At 35.2% G+C, this 19,042-nt stretch overlaps 1 protein-coding gene across 5 annotated transcripts in view; it reads left to right on the top strand.

Moving 5' to 3' along the window:
- Nucleotides 1-272: 272 nt before the first annotated feature.
- Nucleotides 273-19,042, top strand: part of LOC106462121 — a 57,449-nt gene continuing 38,679 nt past the window's right edge. For 4 of the 5 annotated variants that reach the window (XM_022389261.1, XM_022389264.1, XM_013922010.2 and 1 more), the window contains exon 1: nt 404-7,409. In XM_022389261.1, the coding sequence (XP_022244969.1) occupies nt 461-7,409 (6,949 nt within the window). In that variant the 5' untranslated portion in view covers nt 404-460. Of the gene's footprint in view, nt 7,410-19,042 lie in introns of all 5 variants that reach the window. The other variant, XM_022389263.1, reaches the window with a different exon arrangement.

Below are 19,042 nucleotides of genomic sequence, written 5' to 3'. Positions count from 1 at the left end.
GGATACACAGAGTTCCACAGATGTCATGATGAATTCAAATTATCTTCATTTGCTTCAATATAATAACTCGCACGAAGCGACATTAAGTGTTAAAGACAGAAATCAAACTTATCCGATAAGCCATGAAACCGAAAAAGCTGATAATAGCCTGTTCTTGGGACCAGAAAATAACACTATGTTCTCAAAAGCAGCTGTTTCCAATTCCCTGGTTAGTGTAGTAGATTATTCTACTGCTGTTAAAAAACAGAGCTGTGAGACTCTATCGGATAATCTTGGAACTTATGCAAACAACAACAAAGGTGTTTTACAAAACTACAATGATAAACTATCATTAGAGAAAAATCGTGATTACCGAAATGAAATTTTTATCTCAGCATTCAGCGATGGAAGAGAACATAATTTAGGAAGATTAGGTTCGCCTGAATTGTTGAAAAAAGAAAGATTTTCAAACTCTAGGAAGATGGCAAAACAACTGAACTGTTCTAACGACTCCAACTTAACGAGATCATTTGAAGGATCCCCGATTCTACAAGGAAGAGAGGTAAGTGCTGGAGAGTTCTGTGATTGGTGGAATCATGAATTCTCTACAGAAGGTTGTTTTGATATTAAAGTACAAAATAGTCTTTGCCAGATCGAAGAAAACGATCATTTATTACACTCTGAAAATAATAAAGACGTTTTAGATGTTCAAAAAGTTAAATCTAAAAAGGAATCCAAAAATATAACCAAAAGTATTACATTTTTCAACAGTGACGTAACATTTAAGTGCACGAATGAAGGTTGCTTCTCAGACGCTAGGGAATCTTTCACTAAAATAGGAGTTACAAATGGCATGAATGAAGGAAATTCAGATACAAGTGTTTCAGTTCCCGAACAACATGTCTGCCTCAAAGACGAAATAAAAAAAATTCATGACGTTAAATTAATAGAACAAAAGGGCGAGGAAAAGAAATGTAAGACATACTCTAATATTAATGAGCCAAAAGACGGCGTGAAAAATATAATATCCCAATCCGAATGTAGCAAAATAAAAATGGCAGTCAATGATTCTTTCTCGCAAGTAAGAAAAGATCAAGAATTTTTTAGTTTCAACACAACTGATACTGAGAGGAAAGTTGTTAGTTATGACTGTGACTCAGGTACTGGCACGTGTTTGGCCCTGAACCCTTGTGATACTCCAGTGTCAAGAACAACTAGTTATTTAAGAGAATTGTTCAATATGCAAAACACTAACGTGAAACTCTGTGCACATAGTAAGGCACGAGCTACTGAAAACATGCCTGGGAACAGGTGGTTACCACATTCCGCACTTCAGGAAGTCTTATTAAGACACACCACTACTGATGGACTATTGATTGAACAAACCACGCAAGCGCCAGCTAAGGAACGCTTCAAAGATCATACATGTAACTTACATGAAAACAATACAGAGTTTAGCGCTGAGGCTGCTTGGAAAGGAAACGTAGGTTTTTCTGATCAGCAAGGTAGCTATGAGCATGACGACTCCAATATTAAATTTACGGTCACAGATATTCATCAGCGTGTAGACAAATGGTCAACAGATCATGTCTTCTCCTGTGCATCACTTACTGATGGTAAAGCCAAAAGCTGTAATATCGATTCACAAGAGACAGACACTTGTTCAAGTGAGACATGGCCAGTCTCTGAATGTCTGCTTCACTCACAAAAACTGAAACTGAACGGAGAAAAGCTCACTTCGAATAACATTTTACCCTCAAATTGTAGTCAACAAAGCACATCGCTTCAAGGTGAACAATGGATGAAACCCTACCTAATCAACAGTTACAGACCAAGTTCAAAATTTTCAAGTGAACAGGAAAATACAGAACTGAACAATATTTTAGCTTTCGAAAACCACAGGGATACAAAAGGTAAGACTGACATCACTAAACCGATAATTTGTCGTGCTTCCGGAAAATCTAGGAAAATAGCCAGTCAGTCAAAGAAGGGTGAAGATAAAAACAGGAAGATCAGTGAAATTATGGAGCAAAGTATGACAGAGAATACAAAAAAAGGAGAATCACCTAAGGTAGACAATGGGGGAGAAACTCAGGATAAAAGTAAATGTGAAGAACAGGATCTACATCCACTAAATATGTTGTTCAAGGAAGGAAGAAATGGCCCAGAGAACCCTAAAATTGGATTTATTCAAAATCTCAATCCTTTGCGATACGACCAAAGAACATATGATGGAAAAGGAGGATGTTTAAGGACAGAAAAACAAGATAGCAAGATAAGAAGTAGTGAACACCAAATAATTTCACCGATAGAGTACACCACTGTGAGCAGTCAGCAAGAACATGAAGAAATGAGAAATGTATGTCCACCTCTGGACGTATCGTTTAAACCAGATGTATCTGAGAACGAAAATTTGGTAAGTGTTGATGACACATTATTTAAGGGTAAGCATGTCTTAACATCATGCGTAACTTTTACTCCACAGTATGGAGAGAAGGAATATGGTGGTATGTCAAGTAAATTACTTTTAAGAATTTCAGACCAGGAGACCAATCATAATAATGAGAATGCAAACACACCTTATAATAACAGTGCTTTAAGAGATGATAAAAACAAAGATGTTTCCCAAGGATTAGTAGAACCTCAGTCATCAACGTGTCATGATCATAGTTACCATAGGCATCGGCACACTGAAAAATATTTGAAAAATACTCATTTCTACGACAGTGAAACTTGCTCTGCTCTTAAAACTGTAACCGTCAGATCTAACATAGATCGAAAAAAAATTAATTATGTGGAAAGTGAATCAATACAATCACATCATCGCAGCGATGATGAAAAACAACGTAAAAGCGATGATTTAACGATCGTACTTAGCGGAGTAAACCGTGAAGTAGCACAATATGTGGCGCCATCTCGTACGATTCACGATAACTGCAAAACTAATTTAGACGTTGTAAGTGAGGGTGTTGAAACACGATCCTTACAGTATCAGAGTGACCTTCATGACCCTACTCTGCTGCGTGACTTTCCCCCTTTGTGTAGGAAAGTGAACGCTATGCCAAGGAATGCATGGTCTTCGGAAGCACTCGTTTCTGACCGTGTAGAGAATAGCACAGATGCGTTTCTAAATCTGGGACGTCTTTGTGCCGCTGAGAGGGAGGACTTAGAGCCAAGCCCAGTTGAAGGGAAGCCAGGAAAGTATACACCAGCAGCTGCAGGCGTTCAGCCTACAAGTAGGAATTTAAAGAAAAGTGCTAGTGGTGAATCGAATGACTGGAAGAAATGTAATTCTCCATTGACAACAGCCATCACTTCTTGCTCCATAACTTCAAGCTCTCAAATAGAAAAAGACCGTATTGTCGATAAAGTGACTACTGATGTCATAACTGCCTCAGCCAGCGCCTCTGTTGAAACTAACAACCCTCGACGGTCTCTAACTCGCGTCACGTCTCGAAGAGAAACGTGTGCAAATGCTCCAAGCCATATTTTGGTTAAGAACAACCTTCTGGCGTTTTCACTACCAGACGTTTCTAACGTTCTGTTCACAGTAACGAACAAAACAGAGAAGTTATGTGGTTTGTCATGCCAAAAAATCTCTAAGTTGTTGGATGCGAGCTTTGATGATGCTTTTCTAGTTATCAGCAATTTCCATAGGTTTAAACATCTCCGCAGAAGCCATTCTGAGCCAGCCTTGCTCTTCCAAATTCCTTATGTATATGTGAATCCGAATAAAGGTGATGTAAAGACAGAAAAAGAAATTTCAAGGAAGTTAATCGAGGAAAAACAAGGTAATAATCTAAAACATTTACAAGATAGTTGTAACAATATGGCTGAAAAGTACTTATGTTCTGATACTGATAATGTAGGAATAGATTGTAGTTTTGAGAATTGCGATAAATCTGGTCAAATGCCACCAAAGTCAAGCAAGGATAAACAGCTACAAATAAAACAACCAAAATATCGTGAATTTTCATCCCTGAAAATGTCTAACATAGCGAAGTCATTTCAGCGTGAAGAGGAATTAGCTCAAGAACCAATATCAGTTGGTAGACAAGTTGTTCAAGTTCATGCGTCCGTCGTCCCTTCTTTTACTAAGTCTATAGTAAAACTTCCAAGTGGACTGACTAAACCAAAACCTCCGCCAAAACCAGCTCGTTTGCTAACCATTGGCAAAGCACGACAGGTTCGACCGCCGAATTTGATAACAGAAGGTTCGTCATTTAAACATAGTGGTTCTATTTCCATTAATACCAACTCAACTGTGACGTTGGCAGATGTAAACAATCGATTATTGTCGCCTAGCAACATCAATAAGGTGTCTGATGTTACCACGTGGAAGTATGGTGGCGAAACTAGTCGCCCCAAGGCTGTAACAATTGTGATTCCAACCGACAAAGTTGAAAATGATAATGTCAATATTGTGACTTTAACTCCTGAACCAGAGCATAAATGTTTAAAAGAAAATGAAACTGAACTTCCTAACCCGAACTTTGTCATACCTCTAGAAGAACAAAAACCACCCTGTAACCAGAGAAGTGTAATAAAAATGCATTCACAAACCCGAAGATCTAAGGAGAATGAAGATAAATTATCTTGTATAGAGAATAGGTGTGGAAGGAGTGTTACTCCTGAGTATCCTTCATTAATTCATGCAGAGAAGAAACTTTCTCTTCCATCATCATCTCATAATTACATCTCCAGCAGTTTAACATCTACACATTCTAAAACCCAGGAAAGACAGGGTTTCATCAGCTCAAGAAATAAAGTCGAAAGAAACTTTAATTATTTACTGAATTTGAAACCCGTCGCTGAATGTCAGAAACCACGAAATCCAACATCTTTATCTCCTCTTTCGTCACCATTACCTCAGGAAGGTTCTGCTGATAGAATCGAGCGTATTACTGGCTTTAAATCTGCAACAAAAGGCAATGCTACAAAGCCACCACTGCCACCACAACTTCAGAATGTTGGATGTGATAGAACACACTTTGGAATAAAGGGTCGTATTGCTGTTGCGCGGAAACAGTTTTTAGACACTGTTCAGAGCAGTGAAGGGATTGTGTCTGATAATGTAAGTCAAGATGTCAATAAAGAAAGGTTTAAATCTTTCCGACGTTCTACTGAAGTGGAAAGAGCCAGACTTATAGGGAGCACTCCGAATCTTGTGGCTCTAGAAAGGTCAGCACGCAGCAGTAGGAGACATATTGATCGAATTCTAGCTACTAAAGGTCCGAGTCAGCAAGAAAGTAGCGCAGAACGCAGTAGCTCTGAGCCTCATCGGCATACAGGTGACTCAAATGTCGTCTGGCCTTCTTATAATCAGAAACTGGCTCAATATAAAGAACGATGTGAGCTGGAGAAAACACTGAGAAGAAGAAGCAAGAGCTTGGGTTATTTAGAAACAGATATTGACACACTGGAGTGCAGACAAGTGTGTGAAACAGATCTTGATAGTTCAAGCCAAGAAAATAGTTTAAATAACGAGTCTCACGCTCACAGTATGCTTACATTGGGTGATCAGGGCCAAATACATTTTGCTAGTGGCATGGAAGACAATTCAAGAGCTCGAAGCATGGATTTCCTGTTGGATGATGATAATAGGCTAGCTGCTTTACCTCCAGAAAATACATTGAATACTAATAAAACCAAATCTGAGCACGAATTGCGTATAGAGAGGTCTTTGCAAAATTTGAATGTCCCAGAATGGTATAGAACCTCTCCTTGGAGTAAACTATCACAGGAACGAACGCTTTTGAAGAGAGACGAAGGAACACAACGTCCACGGTGGGAGGGACTAGGATCAAGAACCACATCTTCGTCTAGCCTAGCGTCCACTAGTTTTTCAGGTAGAAATTTGACAACCCCTGATCAAATGAACACTGCTGACTGGCGTTATATGGGTTCATTTCGATCATCACGAGAAAGTCTGACAGGAGCTAGTACAGATTCAGTGTCTCCTGCTGATTCATACTCATTGTCCAGGTGGAGTAGTTCTCGCTTGTCGTCAACTAGCGCTCCTGTATCAGGGTGGCCAGCTTACCGTTCTTTTAAACAACCTTACTTAGGATGGAGAGCAGCAGCTGGTCTATCTCCTGGCAGCAATCTTTCAGAAGCCCCTTCTCCAGCTCTGTCAACTCCAGTAACCACTAGCCGACCTGTATCGCCTGGTCGGAGCCTCGGAGAAGGTCATGTAGCTACTTCCCATTTAATGGACAAGCCCGAAACACATACTTCTCCACATAGTCAAATAGTAAAAAATGTGGAAAAAAGTAATTTCTTTACAAACCTTAACGAACAACTGAGTAAGTATGGTCACTTTACTGACATTTTGGAACAAATAAGTGATCATACGAGGCCAGAACAGGCCCCTCCCCCGACGAATCACCCTAAAGGTGACACGGAGGCGAGAAATAGCCAAAGTGGCTCGTTGGAAAAAGCATCTCTTTCTTCCTCTTACATTAGAAAAGTTAGTCAAAAGTCCTCAGGATCAACTGACAATGGTTCTCCCCACTACCAGATAAGAAACTCGGATGAAAACGACTCCACTTTCCGAAATTCTTTAATACGCCTTTATGACTCTCTAGTAAAAAGTAGCGAACCCATCAACGTATCTGTGTCTGTAAGTGACCCCAGCAATTCACTTTATCAAACATTTATTACTGATAGTCCAGTTAGAGAGAACTCTTACCAAGAGTATAGCAAGCAAAGAAATTCACAAGAGAAAGATATTTCTTTGTCACAACAAATCCCTATAATTCATAATTCACCTTGGAAATGTTCTGTTGACAATGGAACAGATCATTCTCAATCCGCTTATCTAAACGAAAAGGAAAAAGAAGAAAATCTTAAAGTTATCACTACGAATTTAGATTCCCAGGTTGTGAGCTCTAGACTTCTGCAAGAGAATGATGAGCCCCAGGTTGTGAGCTCTAGACTTCCGCAAGAAAATGATGATCCTCAGGTTGTGAGCTCTAAACTTCCGCAAGAGAATAGTGAGAAACGGAAAAATGTTCTGAACGGTTACCGGGGAGAAATTGAAATGGCTTTGGAAGAACCAGACACTTTACCGACATTTATTAAGCAAAATATTCATGATAAGTTCGAGAGTCCGCATGAGCGTGACCGCGAGGAGGACACATTTTCGTATATTCAAATTCAAAGTATTTGCAGCGGGGATTCTATCATTGACAAAGAGTCAGAGAAAGACACTAGTACCACTAGTCCTAATGTACCACATTCTTCCTCTAACACCAACCAAAACCAAAACTCTTCCTCTCCACAGCATGTAATGTGGATGGAGTCATCATTTGTAGGATCAAGACCAACTACGTCAGTGGTAGTAATGCCTTCCAACGAATCACCTGCCGAAACAGCCAGTGAAATATGCAATGTGGATGGTGATAAGGACAGTGTCCAGAATCATAATGGTAAGTATAAATATTTATGTTATTATGGTAAGACAAATGAAAAATCTGAATATACTATCATACATAGAACCTCTAATAAGAAATGTTTGACTTTCTTCAGATTATGCTTATTATTAAAATTTACTTCAAATTAATAAAAGTGATATTAGTAAAAGTGAAATGCACTTTAGTGAACACAGTTCTATAGTAGCATTTAACGAAATATAACGTTTAGCTTAACTACAATACAGCTTGAAAGACAAATGAATATTAATTTTGATCAATATCAGATTTAGATAATAGTCATGAAATCATCAGTTCGATAATTTTGCTGTTGGCGATGTTTTAATGAACCAAGTTTTTGTTCATTTTCGAACTTTTTGATTGTATATCATTTTAATTAACCGTTTACAACATCTCAAACTGATCTATCTTATTATTAACAATTAAATTTTCCCTTTGCATGACTTATAACATATGTTACTAAACTTTGATAATATGCTTGATAATAAATAACCCAAAAACTAAAAACAGCACACTTTCATGACTTTCAAGACTGATAACATATGAAAGTTAAAAACCTTCTTTCTCTTAAGAACAATGGATGTTATCAAGAGGATATAGAGTTTAAATATAGCATAAACAAACGAATAAATGCAGAAAAGACTAAAGTCACATTTGAAAAGTATTACGAACTGCAAAAGACTGTATAGAATCACTTTTGGGAAGTGCAACAAAATTTAAAAAACCTTGTAGTATTATTTTAACCAGCTCTGTAGAAAACGTGGAGAAGTGCAACGAATAGTAAATGACTATGGAATCCCTATTTGGAAGTACTATGAACTGTAAACGACAGTGTAGAATCATTTTTGAGAAGTGCTATGAAATGTAAATAGTTTTGTTGAATGAGTTTTGAAAAGTACTACAAACTGTAAATGACTATATGGAATCACTTTTGAAAAATGTTAGAAACGTAAAAATACTTTTCAGGAACAATTTTCAAGACCACAAGCAACTCCAAATAAATGTTGTTTGTCGTCTTAATTGAAAATTGTTTCCATCCTTCAGTCAACACTAAAAATCTTTAAAAAGTAATAAAAAACTTTATATAATCACTTTAAGGAAGTGCTACTAACTGTAAACCACTATACAGAATCACTTTAAAGAAGTGCTTCAACTATATAGAGTCACTTTTGGAAAATACTACGAACTGTAAATAATTTTATAGGACTACTTTGGGAATTGTTACCGTCTCTAAACAGCTTTACAGGATCATTTTTGTGGAGTGTTACTTACAATGATTGACTATATAGAATCAGTTTTAGGAAAGAACTTTATAGAATCCATTTTAAAAAGTACTACGAACTGTAAGTGATATGTGCGGTAAACGACTGTATAGAATCATTTTTGAGAAGTGCTACGATCTGTAAACAGCTTTATAAAGTCATTTTTGAGAAATGCTACGAATTGTAAATGACTATTTAGAATCAATTGTGGAAAGTGCTACGAACTGTAAATGACTATATAAAACCAATTTTGGGAAGTGTTGTTAACTGTAAACGACTATCTAAAATCATTTTAGGGTAATGCTACAACTATATATAGTCACGTTTGTTTAATGTGTTGCGATCTCTAATTGACTATGTAGAATCATTTTTGGAAAGCACTGAGAATCTAAACGACTTGATAGAACTACTTTTAGGAACTGGTATGAATTGTAAATGACTTTATAGAACCACTTTTAGGAAGTGTTACGAATTGTAAACGACTATAAATGCTACAGCTGTATATAGTCATGTTTGGGAAGTACTACAAAGTACTAAAAGTCGGGTATCGATACCTACAGTTGGCACAGCACAAAAGGCCCAGTATGCAGCTTTGCAAGGAAAAAAACATTTTAAGAACTTTAACAACAAGTGGATGATAAATTAAGCATTAACAACTTCACAGCGACTTTGATTTACTATTCCATTTTTTTTTTTTTTCATATTTTCAGTACTCTTATCGGTGTAATACACTGTCTAGCTTATTGTAATGAGCAAACAACTTCAAGAAAACGCATAGTGTAGATGCTAAAGTATTCTTTTTTATGTTGTTTAAGTAATTTATTTATAGTTAGTTAGGTCATAATTTCGTAGACTCTTCTTGTCCAAATATAATATTCACCGTACAGTAAGGTACATAGAAACCAATAGGGACGAATATCCTGTTGGTACAAAAAGTACTCTTCTTGTCCAAATATAATATTCACCGTACAGTAAGGTACATACAAACCAATAGGGACGAATATCCTGTTGGTACAAAAAGTACTCTTCTTGTCCAAATATAATATTCACCGTACAGTAAGGTACATACAAACCAACAGGGACGGATATCCTGTTGGTACAAAAAAAAATGGAAGTTAGCCAACATGTAACGTTCCGCAGAAATAAGGGATCAAAATAATCTTAGGCAACTCAAAGTTTGAAACGACAAAAAAAATGAATGCTGATTAGATGTTTTATGATAATAATAGTAAAACTTTTTTTTATATGTTACTGATCACTAACATGTGACCGAAATTCCAATATAGTTTGCATCTTATTCGTACGATATATATTCTTTGTTTTGTCTTTCCCGTTGTGATTTGTAATTACCACGATATTTATATATATATGCACTAGTTTTGACCGTAAAAATGTATCTCCTGCAAACAATTTAGTAAACTTCAATATAAATATCGATTTTTTGTTTAAAAGTGAAACTGAGCTGCAGTAATATTCGAACCCGGGTCTTTCGTTCAGTAGTAGAGACATTTTCTAGTAAACTAAGCTCCTTCGCAGTTTTTTTTTTTTTCACTTTAACTTATTACGTCCGTATATAATTAATTCTAAAAGTGCTGATAAAAATAACTAATATTATGAATAATGCTGAAATTAAGTTCAGTTTATATTCAAACCGTAAATTAAATTTAGGCTGATACAATAAACTTTCATCGCCTTAAAAATAGCTAATCTGCTAGAAAATCAAAAACATTTTTTTTCCTACTTTGTAAAATCATACGCCGGTGAAAATTAAGAATAATGAAATTATTTGCGAGTTATAGTTAAAAATTTACTGTCTTAGATGGGAGTTTGGCGTGTTGAGCTGCGGGTCCAAGGCTCGAGCTGTGATACCTGTGAACACGCTTCGCACTTTCAACTGTAGGCACGTTTTAAAAGTGACAATTAATTTTGTTATTCGGTTCAAAGAACCACGCAGCCTCTTGTGGAAACGGGTGTTGCTGAATGGTCAGTAGTTCAAACAAGAGGCTCTGTACCTGAACACTAGGAGTCACTGACCTGATCGTTTAGCCCATGTACCGTTTAGGTTTTAAATTCCATCTATTTGTCTTTGATGGACATTGAATATTAGCATACTTATCGTAAAAATTGGGACTCTGGAACTCATGATGATAATAATAAATACATTTATTATCTCAATATAAACGAATTGATTGAAACGTTTGCTCCAAATTATACGATTTTCAGATTTCGAATACAGAACTACTTTAGAAAAGTACTGCGACTATGTAGAGTCACATCTGGGAAGTGCTACGATCTGTAAACAGCTTTATGTGTTCATGTTTGGTAAGTGTTACTATTGTAAAATCTTTGTAGAATTATTTTTGAGGAATACTATGAACTGTACATAAATATAACCAATTTTGGGAAGTGCTATAATATGTAAACAACTATATAGAATTACTCTAGGGAAGCACTACAACTACAAGAAATTATTTTTGGGAAATGCTACAAACTGTAAACGACCATATAGAACCAATTTTGGGAAGTGCCATAATATGTAAGCGACTATATAGAATTACACTAGGGAAGAACTACAACTACATGAAATCATTTTTGGGAAATGCTACAAACTGTAAACGACCATATAGAACCAATTTTGGGAAGTGCTATAAAATGTAACCGACTATATAGAATTACTTATGGAGGTGCTACTTCTAACAGTGAGTATAGTAGTTGTCAAACATGAGAGAGAATACGTGCTTCATAAATGATAAATTTGACGGGCTATGATCTCAAATAGAAATTGTTAATGTCATTAGCATTTTCCAAAATGTGGAGCTTCCCCTCCACAATTTCAGTTTAGAATTTTTCCTAAAATGTTTATTGTCTCAAGATTTATTTGAAGGACTAAATAACTTTCTTATGATAAAAACACCTCCTTCTCGTACTTTTCAGTGTGTTTGAAACGTTCTATTATACAAGTCATGTAAGAGAACCGATACCGTCAGACGATAAAAACACTAAAAATAGGAACCTCCTTCTCGTACTTTTCAATGTAAGTGACACCGTTTACTACCCGGAATACATAGGTCATGAGAACTGACACGGCTGGACGATGAAAACAATTCTATATTTAATCTTAACGCTCGTGACTTCATAATTTATCTAATTTGAGCAACGGTTCATGTATAACAGCAGGAAGTAACAGATCAAACCTGTACTTAACAGCGTTTTTAAGCTGTTTGGATAGCACAAAGACGCAGACCACCTTGTAGCGAAAGATAAAAACAATAGTCTGGAAGGAGGAAGTTCTCTTTATCAGATAAGTTACAATTTTAAAGAAATGAAGTAATAAACGAGAAAGACAAGTAATATCAGAAACAATAATGAAGGACTGACACAACTGTTGATAACTATTTAAAGTGCACCCAAGAGTCTTTGTGAAAATTTACGGACAGCTTTACGCACATGGCCCTTGCGTAGCTTGGCGCGAAAATTTCAAACCAGACAATCCAACCGGCTGTCTTATTTCCTTAAACTAATACAAAATAGATAAGTGTAGCAGTTGTACAAGACACACACGTGTGAATAATGTTACTGTACAGATTGAAATGCATATTAAACCTGCGCAGAAAGCGTACGAATGGAAAGGACAGTTTGCCAAAAAGAAATAAGCTGAAACTGAAGATCTTCGCAGTAAACGAACTTTTGCACAATTTTTTCTGTGTAAAAACTTGACAATATGGAAGAGCGTATCTTCCTCTACTGTGTACGCATGTAGTCATATTCCTGTGGCTACACACCCGTGAAACTCCATCTCGTGGAAACATGGACCCATGAAAAACCGCCTCGCGGTACCTCGTACTGTGCAAATACATCCCACAGAACTAATAACAATGAAAATCTGTTTTGTGACATGATTTACTTATGATGTTTTATATGGACTATCTAAGGTTCATAAACAGGCATGTCCAGTTCGATCAATTGTTTCTGAACATATAAGCACCTATAATGAACCATTAGCAATATTTTGGACACCCCCTTTTTTAAGAATTTGCACAAAATACAAAATATAAAAAGAGTTGGTTCAAAATACTTTTGAATTTGTCAATAACTTCAAATAGTTTAATTACGATTTTTTTGCGCTAGTTATAATATCGAGTCATTATTTACAAACATATCTCTAGATGAAACAATCGATATTTGGTTTAACCTTGTGTTTGATGAAAATGAAATTGTAAAGAGTATGATAAAAATGTTTTTAAAACACTTTTACGTATTGCGACAAAACAGTCACGTTTTTTTAAATTAACAGTAAAACCTATGAATAGATCGATGAAGGTGACTATAGGCTCCAGCCTTGACTCTGCCTTTTTTAACTTTTTTCTATGTTTCCATGAGAAAAAGTTTAGTTACAGTCCTGTCCTAAACGTCTTACACCTGTGTGTTACAGAAGATACGTTGACGACACAGTTTGGTTACAGTCCTGTTCTGAACATTTTACACCTGTGTATTACAGGACATATGTTAACGACACAATTTAGTTACAGTCCTTTCCTGAACGTTTTAAGCCTGTGTGTTACACGAGATATGTTGACAACACAATTTAGTTACAGTCCTGTCCTGAAATGTTTAAGCTTGTGTATTACACGAGATATGTTGACGACACAATTTAGTTACAGACCTGTCCTAAACGTTTTAAGCTTGTATATTACAATTTAGTTACAGTCCTGTTCTGACGACACAATTTAGTTACAGTCCTGTCCTAAACGTTTTAAGCTTGTGTATTACAATTTAGTTACAGTCCTGTTCTGAACGTTTTAAGCTTGTGTATTACACGAGATATGTTGACGACACAATTTAGTTACAGTCCTGTCCTAAACGTTTTAAGCTTGTGTATTACACGAGATATGTTGACGACACAATTTAGTTACAGTACTGTCCTAAACGTTTTAAGCTTGTGTATTACACGAGATATGTTGACGACACAATTTAGTTACAGTCCTGTCCTAAACGTTTTAAGCTTGTGTATTACACGAGATATGTTGACGACACAATTTAGTTACAGTCCTGTCCTAAACGTTTTAAGCTTGTGTATTACAATTTAGTTACAGTCCTGTTCTGAACGTTTTAAGCTTGTGTATTACACGAGATATGTTGACGACACAGTTTAGTTACAGTCCTGTCCTAAACGTTTTACGTTTGTGTATTACAGACATATGTTAACGACACAATTTAGTTACAGTCCTTTCCTGAACGTTTTACGACTGTAAATTACGAGAAATATGTTGACGACACAGTTTAGATACAGTCCTGTCCTGAAAGTTTAAGCCTGTGTATTACAGGACATATATTGACGCACAGTTTAGTTACAGTCCTGTCCTGAAAGTTTGAGCATGTGTATTACAAGACATATGTTGACGCACAGTTTAGTTACAGTCCTCGCCTAAACATTTAAGCTTGTGTATTACAGGAGATATGTTGATGACACTTTGTGATGTTTAACAATGTTGAGAAGGTTAACGAATATCTCCAGTTTTTAAATGGTAAACATCCCAATACAAAGTTTACTGTTGAAAATCAACAAAATGACAAACTCTCGTTCTCAGATGTTCTTGTCTTAAACAACCAGGGTATACTTACTACTAAAGCATATCACTTACATGAGACTTTATTCACATTTTGAAAGTTTCACTCCTTCATTCCTTAAAAGTTTATTTACTTGTGTTATGGCGTCAGTAGTTGGAACGATATGAAATTTTCTTTTAATTGCTTCGTTTGATAGTCTCATACCCAAGTATATTCTAATTTTACGTGGGTTGTGGGGTTTAGGAGAGACTAGTATCGATGAAACCCACGGGGTTGGTCCATTTACGCACCATGATCCATTTACCTTTTTAACGAGCTAGTTCTTGTTTTGTAATATTGAATGAAATATGTCTGTGGGTATGTCGAAACAACGGAAAACAATTTATTCCAAGTGTTTGCTTAATGTTCTTAACTCGTACTTCATGAATGTTTTGATTTCCTGATATTTTAAACGTTTTGTTTAGCAGGTTTTCTAAAACTGAAAAACTAAATACCCCATCTGTTGTTATGTTGGCAGAAAACTATTACTTTAGTTATACCCTTCTTAGGCAGTATTTCATTCCTTGATTAAAAGGAAAATTATCAAACAACTATATCCAATATTCATTTAAAATGTATCTATAAAACGGTCCAGAATCCAGACCGTTAAAAGGGTTCTTCAATTTTATAGACATAATTCAATGAGTACCTCGCTAATTCACGTACTCGATGTGTAACCAAGGAAATATTGGATGAACCACTAGAAGTCTCTACAATTGAATAAAAGAGCACTGTAAAGGTAAAAACCTACAAAACCAGTAGTATTACCAACCACTATCTTTCACAGTCAAACAAACAAAACCAAAATTCAGTGCTGGGTTCTTAAAATGGTAAAAGGTGATTCGACGAACTTTTATCTAACATGTTTTACTTACGCAGAATAATTAGTTATAAAAAACGGAGTTTTTATTTTGACACATTAACTTATCACGTACTTTTGCAGAATATTTTCATGTTTTGAACTGGAGCAACAAAGTCAGTTATTTTTCCACAAATGATTGAAATTACCCTCCCTCTAAACACGAACTGACAAAATATTACGGAGAATGAAAGCATTTAAATATTTACAATTTTTTCTTAACGCTGATTTAGTTGAAATATTGACCCCTCTAGTAACTACATCACTACACTGTACAATACATATTTTTGTATCGCCAAATAATAGAGTATTTTTACTAGTTTGGACAGCGAAGTGAAATGGAGAATACAAGCAAACAGTAAAATCATGTAGGTTTGAACTTTTTGCTGGATTATGGATCTGCATCATTATAAAAACTGATGAAAATTGCTACTGCCATTTTGTCATTGTTGTTTTAAAGCTCTATGCTTAAGTTTAAAAGTAAATAATAATAAACATTGTAATTGTATAACCATTACTTTACGGATATTCTTTGGCGTTCAAACATGACTGGTATATAAATACGCTAAACTGTGCTTGTGCCACAAAATAAAAAGGCCGTATCTACACTATTTATATACTTACGCCTTAAAGAAAATAGTCCCCTGGTTGCTCGGCGTTAAGTTTATAGACATCTTAAACATTGTACTACATCAACTTTGTGAAGCAGACTTTTTCCATAGCTTTGAGTTCTTGAAGACTGCACAGACAAACTGAAATAATTCAACTAGTTCGTAACAGTAACCTCACCAAACCCAACTCATAAAAGATTCGCTTGCGAGATATATAAAATGAAAACTTTTTTGAGTTCATAGGTCTGTCTGATAATACTTCGTCCCAACTGGTATAGGCTCACTTGTTAGGCACACAAAATTAACACTTTTGGGACTGAGGGGTGTGCCTTATACAAAGTTCTAACTCGGGAAAGGCCCACCTGTGAACAAACGGCAATCTTTAACGAGTCAATAAGTAGAGGCTCCACTATTACACCCACCATAATATTACACGAAACGATCGGAAACGTGATTTTAATTTATTTATATTGTAACTTAGTGATTTGTTTTAACTTACGTAACATTAGTAGGGTTGAGCTGTGTCTTTGGAGGGGGGGGGGACAAATAGTATTTTCTCTGGTTCTTCATAGGCCTACTCACGCCACTAGGTGGGTTGTGAAAGTATACAAGATGATTTTTTCTTTACAACCTTTACACGTGAAGCACAAAGAACGATTCTGCTAATACTTAAACACGAATCTTAAACTATTATTTAAATATTTGACGTCAATCTCGAGACAGTGCTCAGCAGTAAGAATGTATCCTATATTAAAATGACTCACTGTGTCATATAAAAGGGTGAATTCCGCATATATAATTAGATAAAGTGAGGGTAAATATTACTGTGTATTTTTCCTTAACGAATCTATATTATCCATTATGCAATGTACCTGTGTTATTATTGTTTGTTTTATAACTCAGTCTTGTAACCACTTGTGTTGCTACGGGTAATGCAAGTATATCAATTCTTTTCCGAACAGCGACATGTATAACAATATTTAAAGAACATAATTGCTGCGTCCTTATTGCTATGTAAACGCTTAGTTGTAGCTCAGTTAGGGAGTCTTATTTGTTTTTCTTTTCTATATTTTCTAGAAATAGATTTCGTGTTGACTAGTCCCAGAAACTCGTCATTTTTCATGTTACTTTATGCATGTACATAGTAAATTTCTTTTTTCTTCATACTAACTTGACTGGGAAAATATTTTTAGCTATAAAATATTTTTTAATCACCCTTTCTTACAGGTAAATGAAGACTCTCAGTGTTGCAAGGAAGTATTCTGATTTAGTCTTAACCTGTATTTTTTAAATCTCAAATGTGAAAAGGAACACGAAATTTCAAATACATTACAAGTCGTTATCTTAAAAAAAATAATACAAAATGTGAAATACATTTCAAGTTGTTATCTTAAAAAAGAATACGAAATACATTACATGTCGTTATCTTAAAAAATAATATAAAATGTGAAATACAAGTCGTTATCTTAAAAGGAACACAAAATGTGAAATACATATCATATCCTCTTAAATAGGGGTACATAACGCGAAATACAAACATTTTTTAAAACACAAATTATGGAATACGTATACGTCGTTGAAAAGGGAGTTTCATATACTAGAACACAAGTTGAGATAGAAAAAGGAGTTTCATATACTAGAACACAAGTTGAGATAAAAAAAAGGAGTTTCATATACTAGAACACAAGGTGAGATAAAAAATGAGTTTCATATACTAGAACACAAGGTGAGATAAAAAATGAGTTTCATATACTAGAACACAAGTTGAGATAGAAAAGGGAGTTTCATATACTTGAGGAAATGAAAAACAAAGACAGAAACAATTACAAAATTATCTCAACTTGTGTTCTAGTATATGAAATTCCTTTTTCTATCTCAACTTGTGTTCTAGTATGTGAAACTCCCTTTTCTATCTCAACTTGTGTTCTAGTATATGAAACTCCTTTTTTTTTATCTCAACTTGTGTTCTAGTATTTGAAACTCATTTTTTATCTCAACTTGTGTTCTAGTATATGAAACTCCTTTTTCCATCTCAACTTGTGTTCTAGTATTTGAAACTCCTTTTTTTATCTCAACTTGTGTTCTAGTATATGAAACTCCCTTTTCTATCTCAACTTGTGTTCTAGTATATGAAACTCCTTTTTTTATCTCAACTTGTGTTCTAGTCTTCAAGTATTATTTCCTTAAACCTCCTTGCTTCACACTTTTCTTCTGCTCCTTTTTTCTCAACCTTCTCTCAATCGTCTTTAGTTGATTTATTTTTGTTCTTTCCTTCCCATTATGTCCTATTCTTTCTATTCCATGTATTTCAATTTCTTGTTCTTAGTTCTCTTAATTTCTCTAAAATCTATGTATTTCACTGTTTTATCTCTATTTTTTCTCCTCTTATTTTTTATCTTTATTTAGTAATTCCACATCTCAGTGTCTCGCTTTTAGCTCATTACTTTGCACTTTTTGCAGGGGTCTGACTCCACTATATTATTCTAATTTTGCGTATTTCTCAGTAATTTTCATTATTTTTTGCTGCTTTATTTTCTATATACATCCTTCTAATCCCGCTTCTTTTCTCATATTGTATATATAAAACTAATGATAGGTACCTGTATCTTTCTCATTTTTTGCATATATATTATTCTGTCTCTTTTTTCCACCACGTTTCCTTTTCTCCTGTCTTTTCCCAAGCTATCAAACTCACTTTCCTCTTATCATCCATCTCATTTTCTGTTTTGATTTTTCATAAACACCAGAATTTTTACACTTTAAAAGTATGTACTCTACTAAGAAATAAGATCTTGAGGAATCGCAGTAAAAGAATAAACCAATATGTTCTCCAGTGTGTTGACCATGCACGTAATGCTTAACTTAAGCATGTAATAGCCCCTTACTATAACACCATATTGTTCTCCACAACACATAAAAGCAACAGAATAATATCCACCAAACCAAGACAAGAGAAAAAGAAAGAAAATTTCTTGTCCTTTACAGTCAGTTTCCAAGTTCAGCCACAATGTTTTTGTTAGGTGAAACAACTTTGGTATGCAGCCCTTCTCAGCTGTAATAGCCTTGGTTTAAGTATTTATGATTAACATCCTAAGTTATCACGCTTCCCTTGTGCAGTGTATATAAATCGCCTGACGTGTTGTTACTCAACGTTTCGTTTCTGCTAAGCGTATCTAAAAAAAAAAAAAAATATGCTAGTAAAAGGCGATGCGATCTGCTGGATAAATTCGAGCAGTTTATTTTAGAAACTATCTCACACTGGCAGGAATGTTTTAAGTAAGCCAAGAAGAA

Source organism: Limulus polyphemus, unplaced genomic scaffold (assembly GCF_000517525.1).
Source record: "Limulus polyphemus unplaced genomic scaffold, Limulus_polyphemus-2.1.2 Scaffold1098, whole genome shotgun sequence".
Taxonomy (NCBI): domain Eukaryota; kingdom Metazoa; phylum Arthropoda; class Merostomata; order Xiphosura; family Limulidae; genus Limulus; species Limulus polyphemus.
Note: the sequence above shows the minus strand (reverse complement) of the source record. Positions and strands in the feature narration are given on the sequence as shown.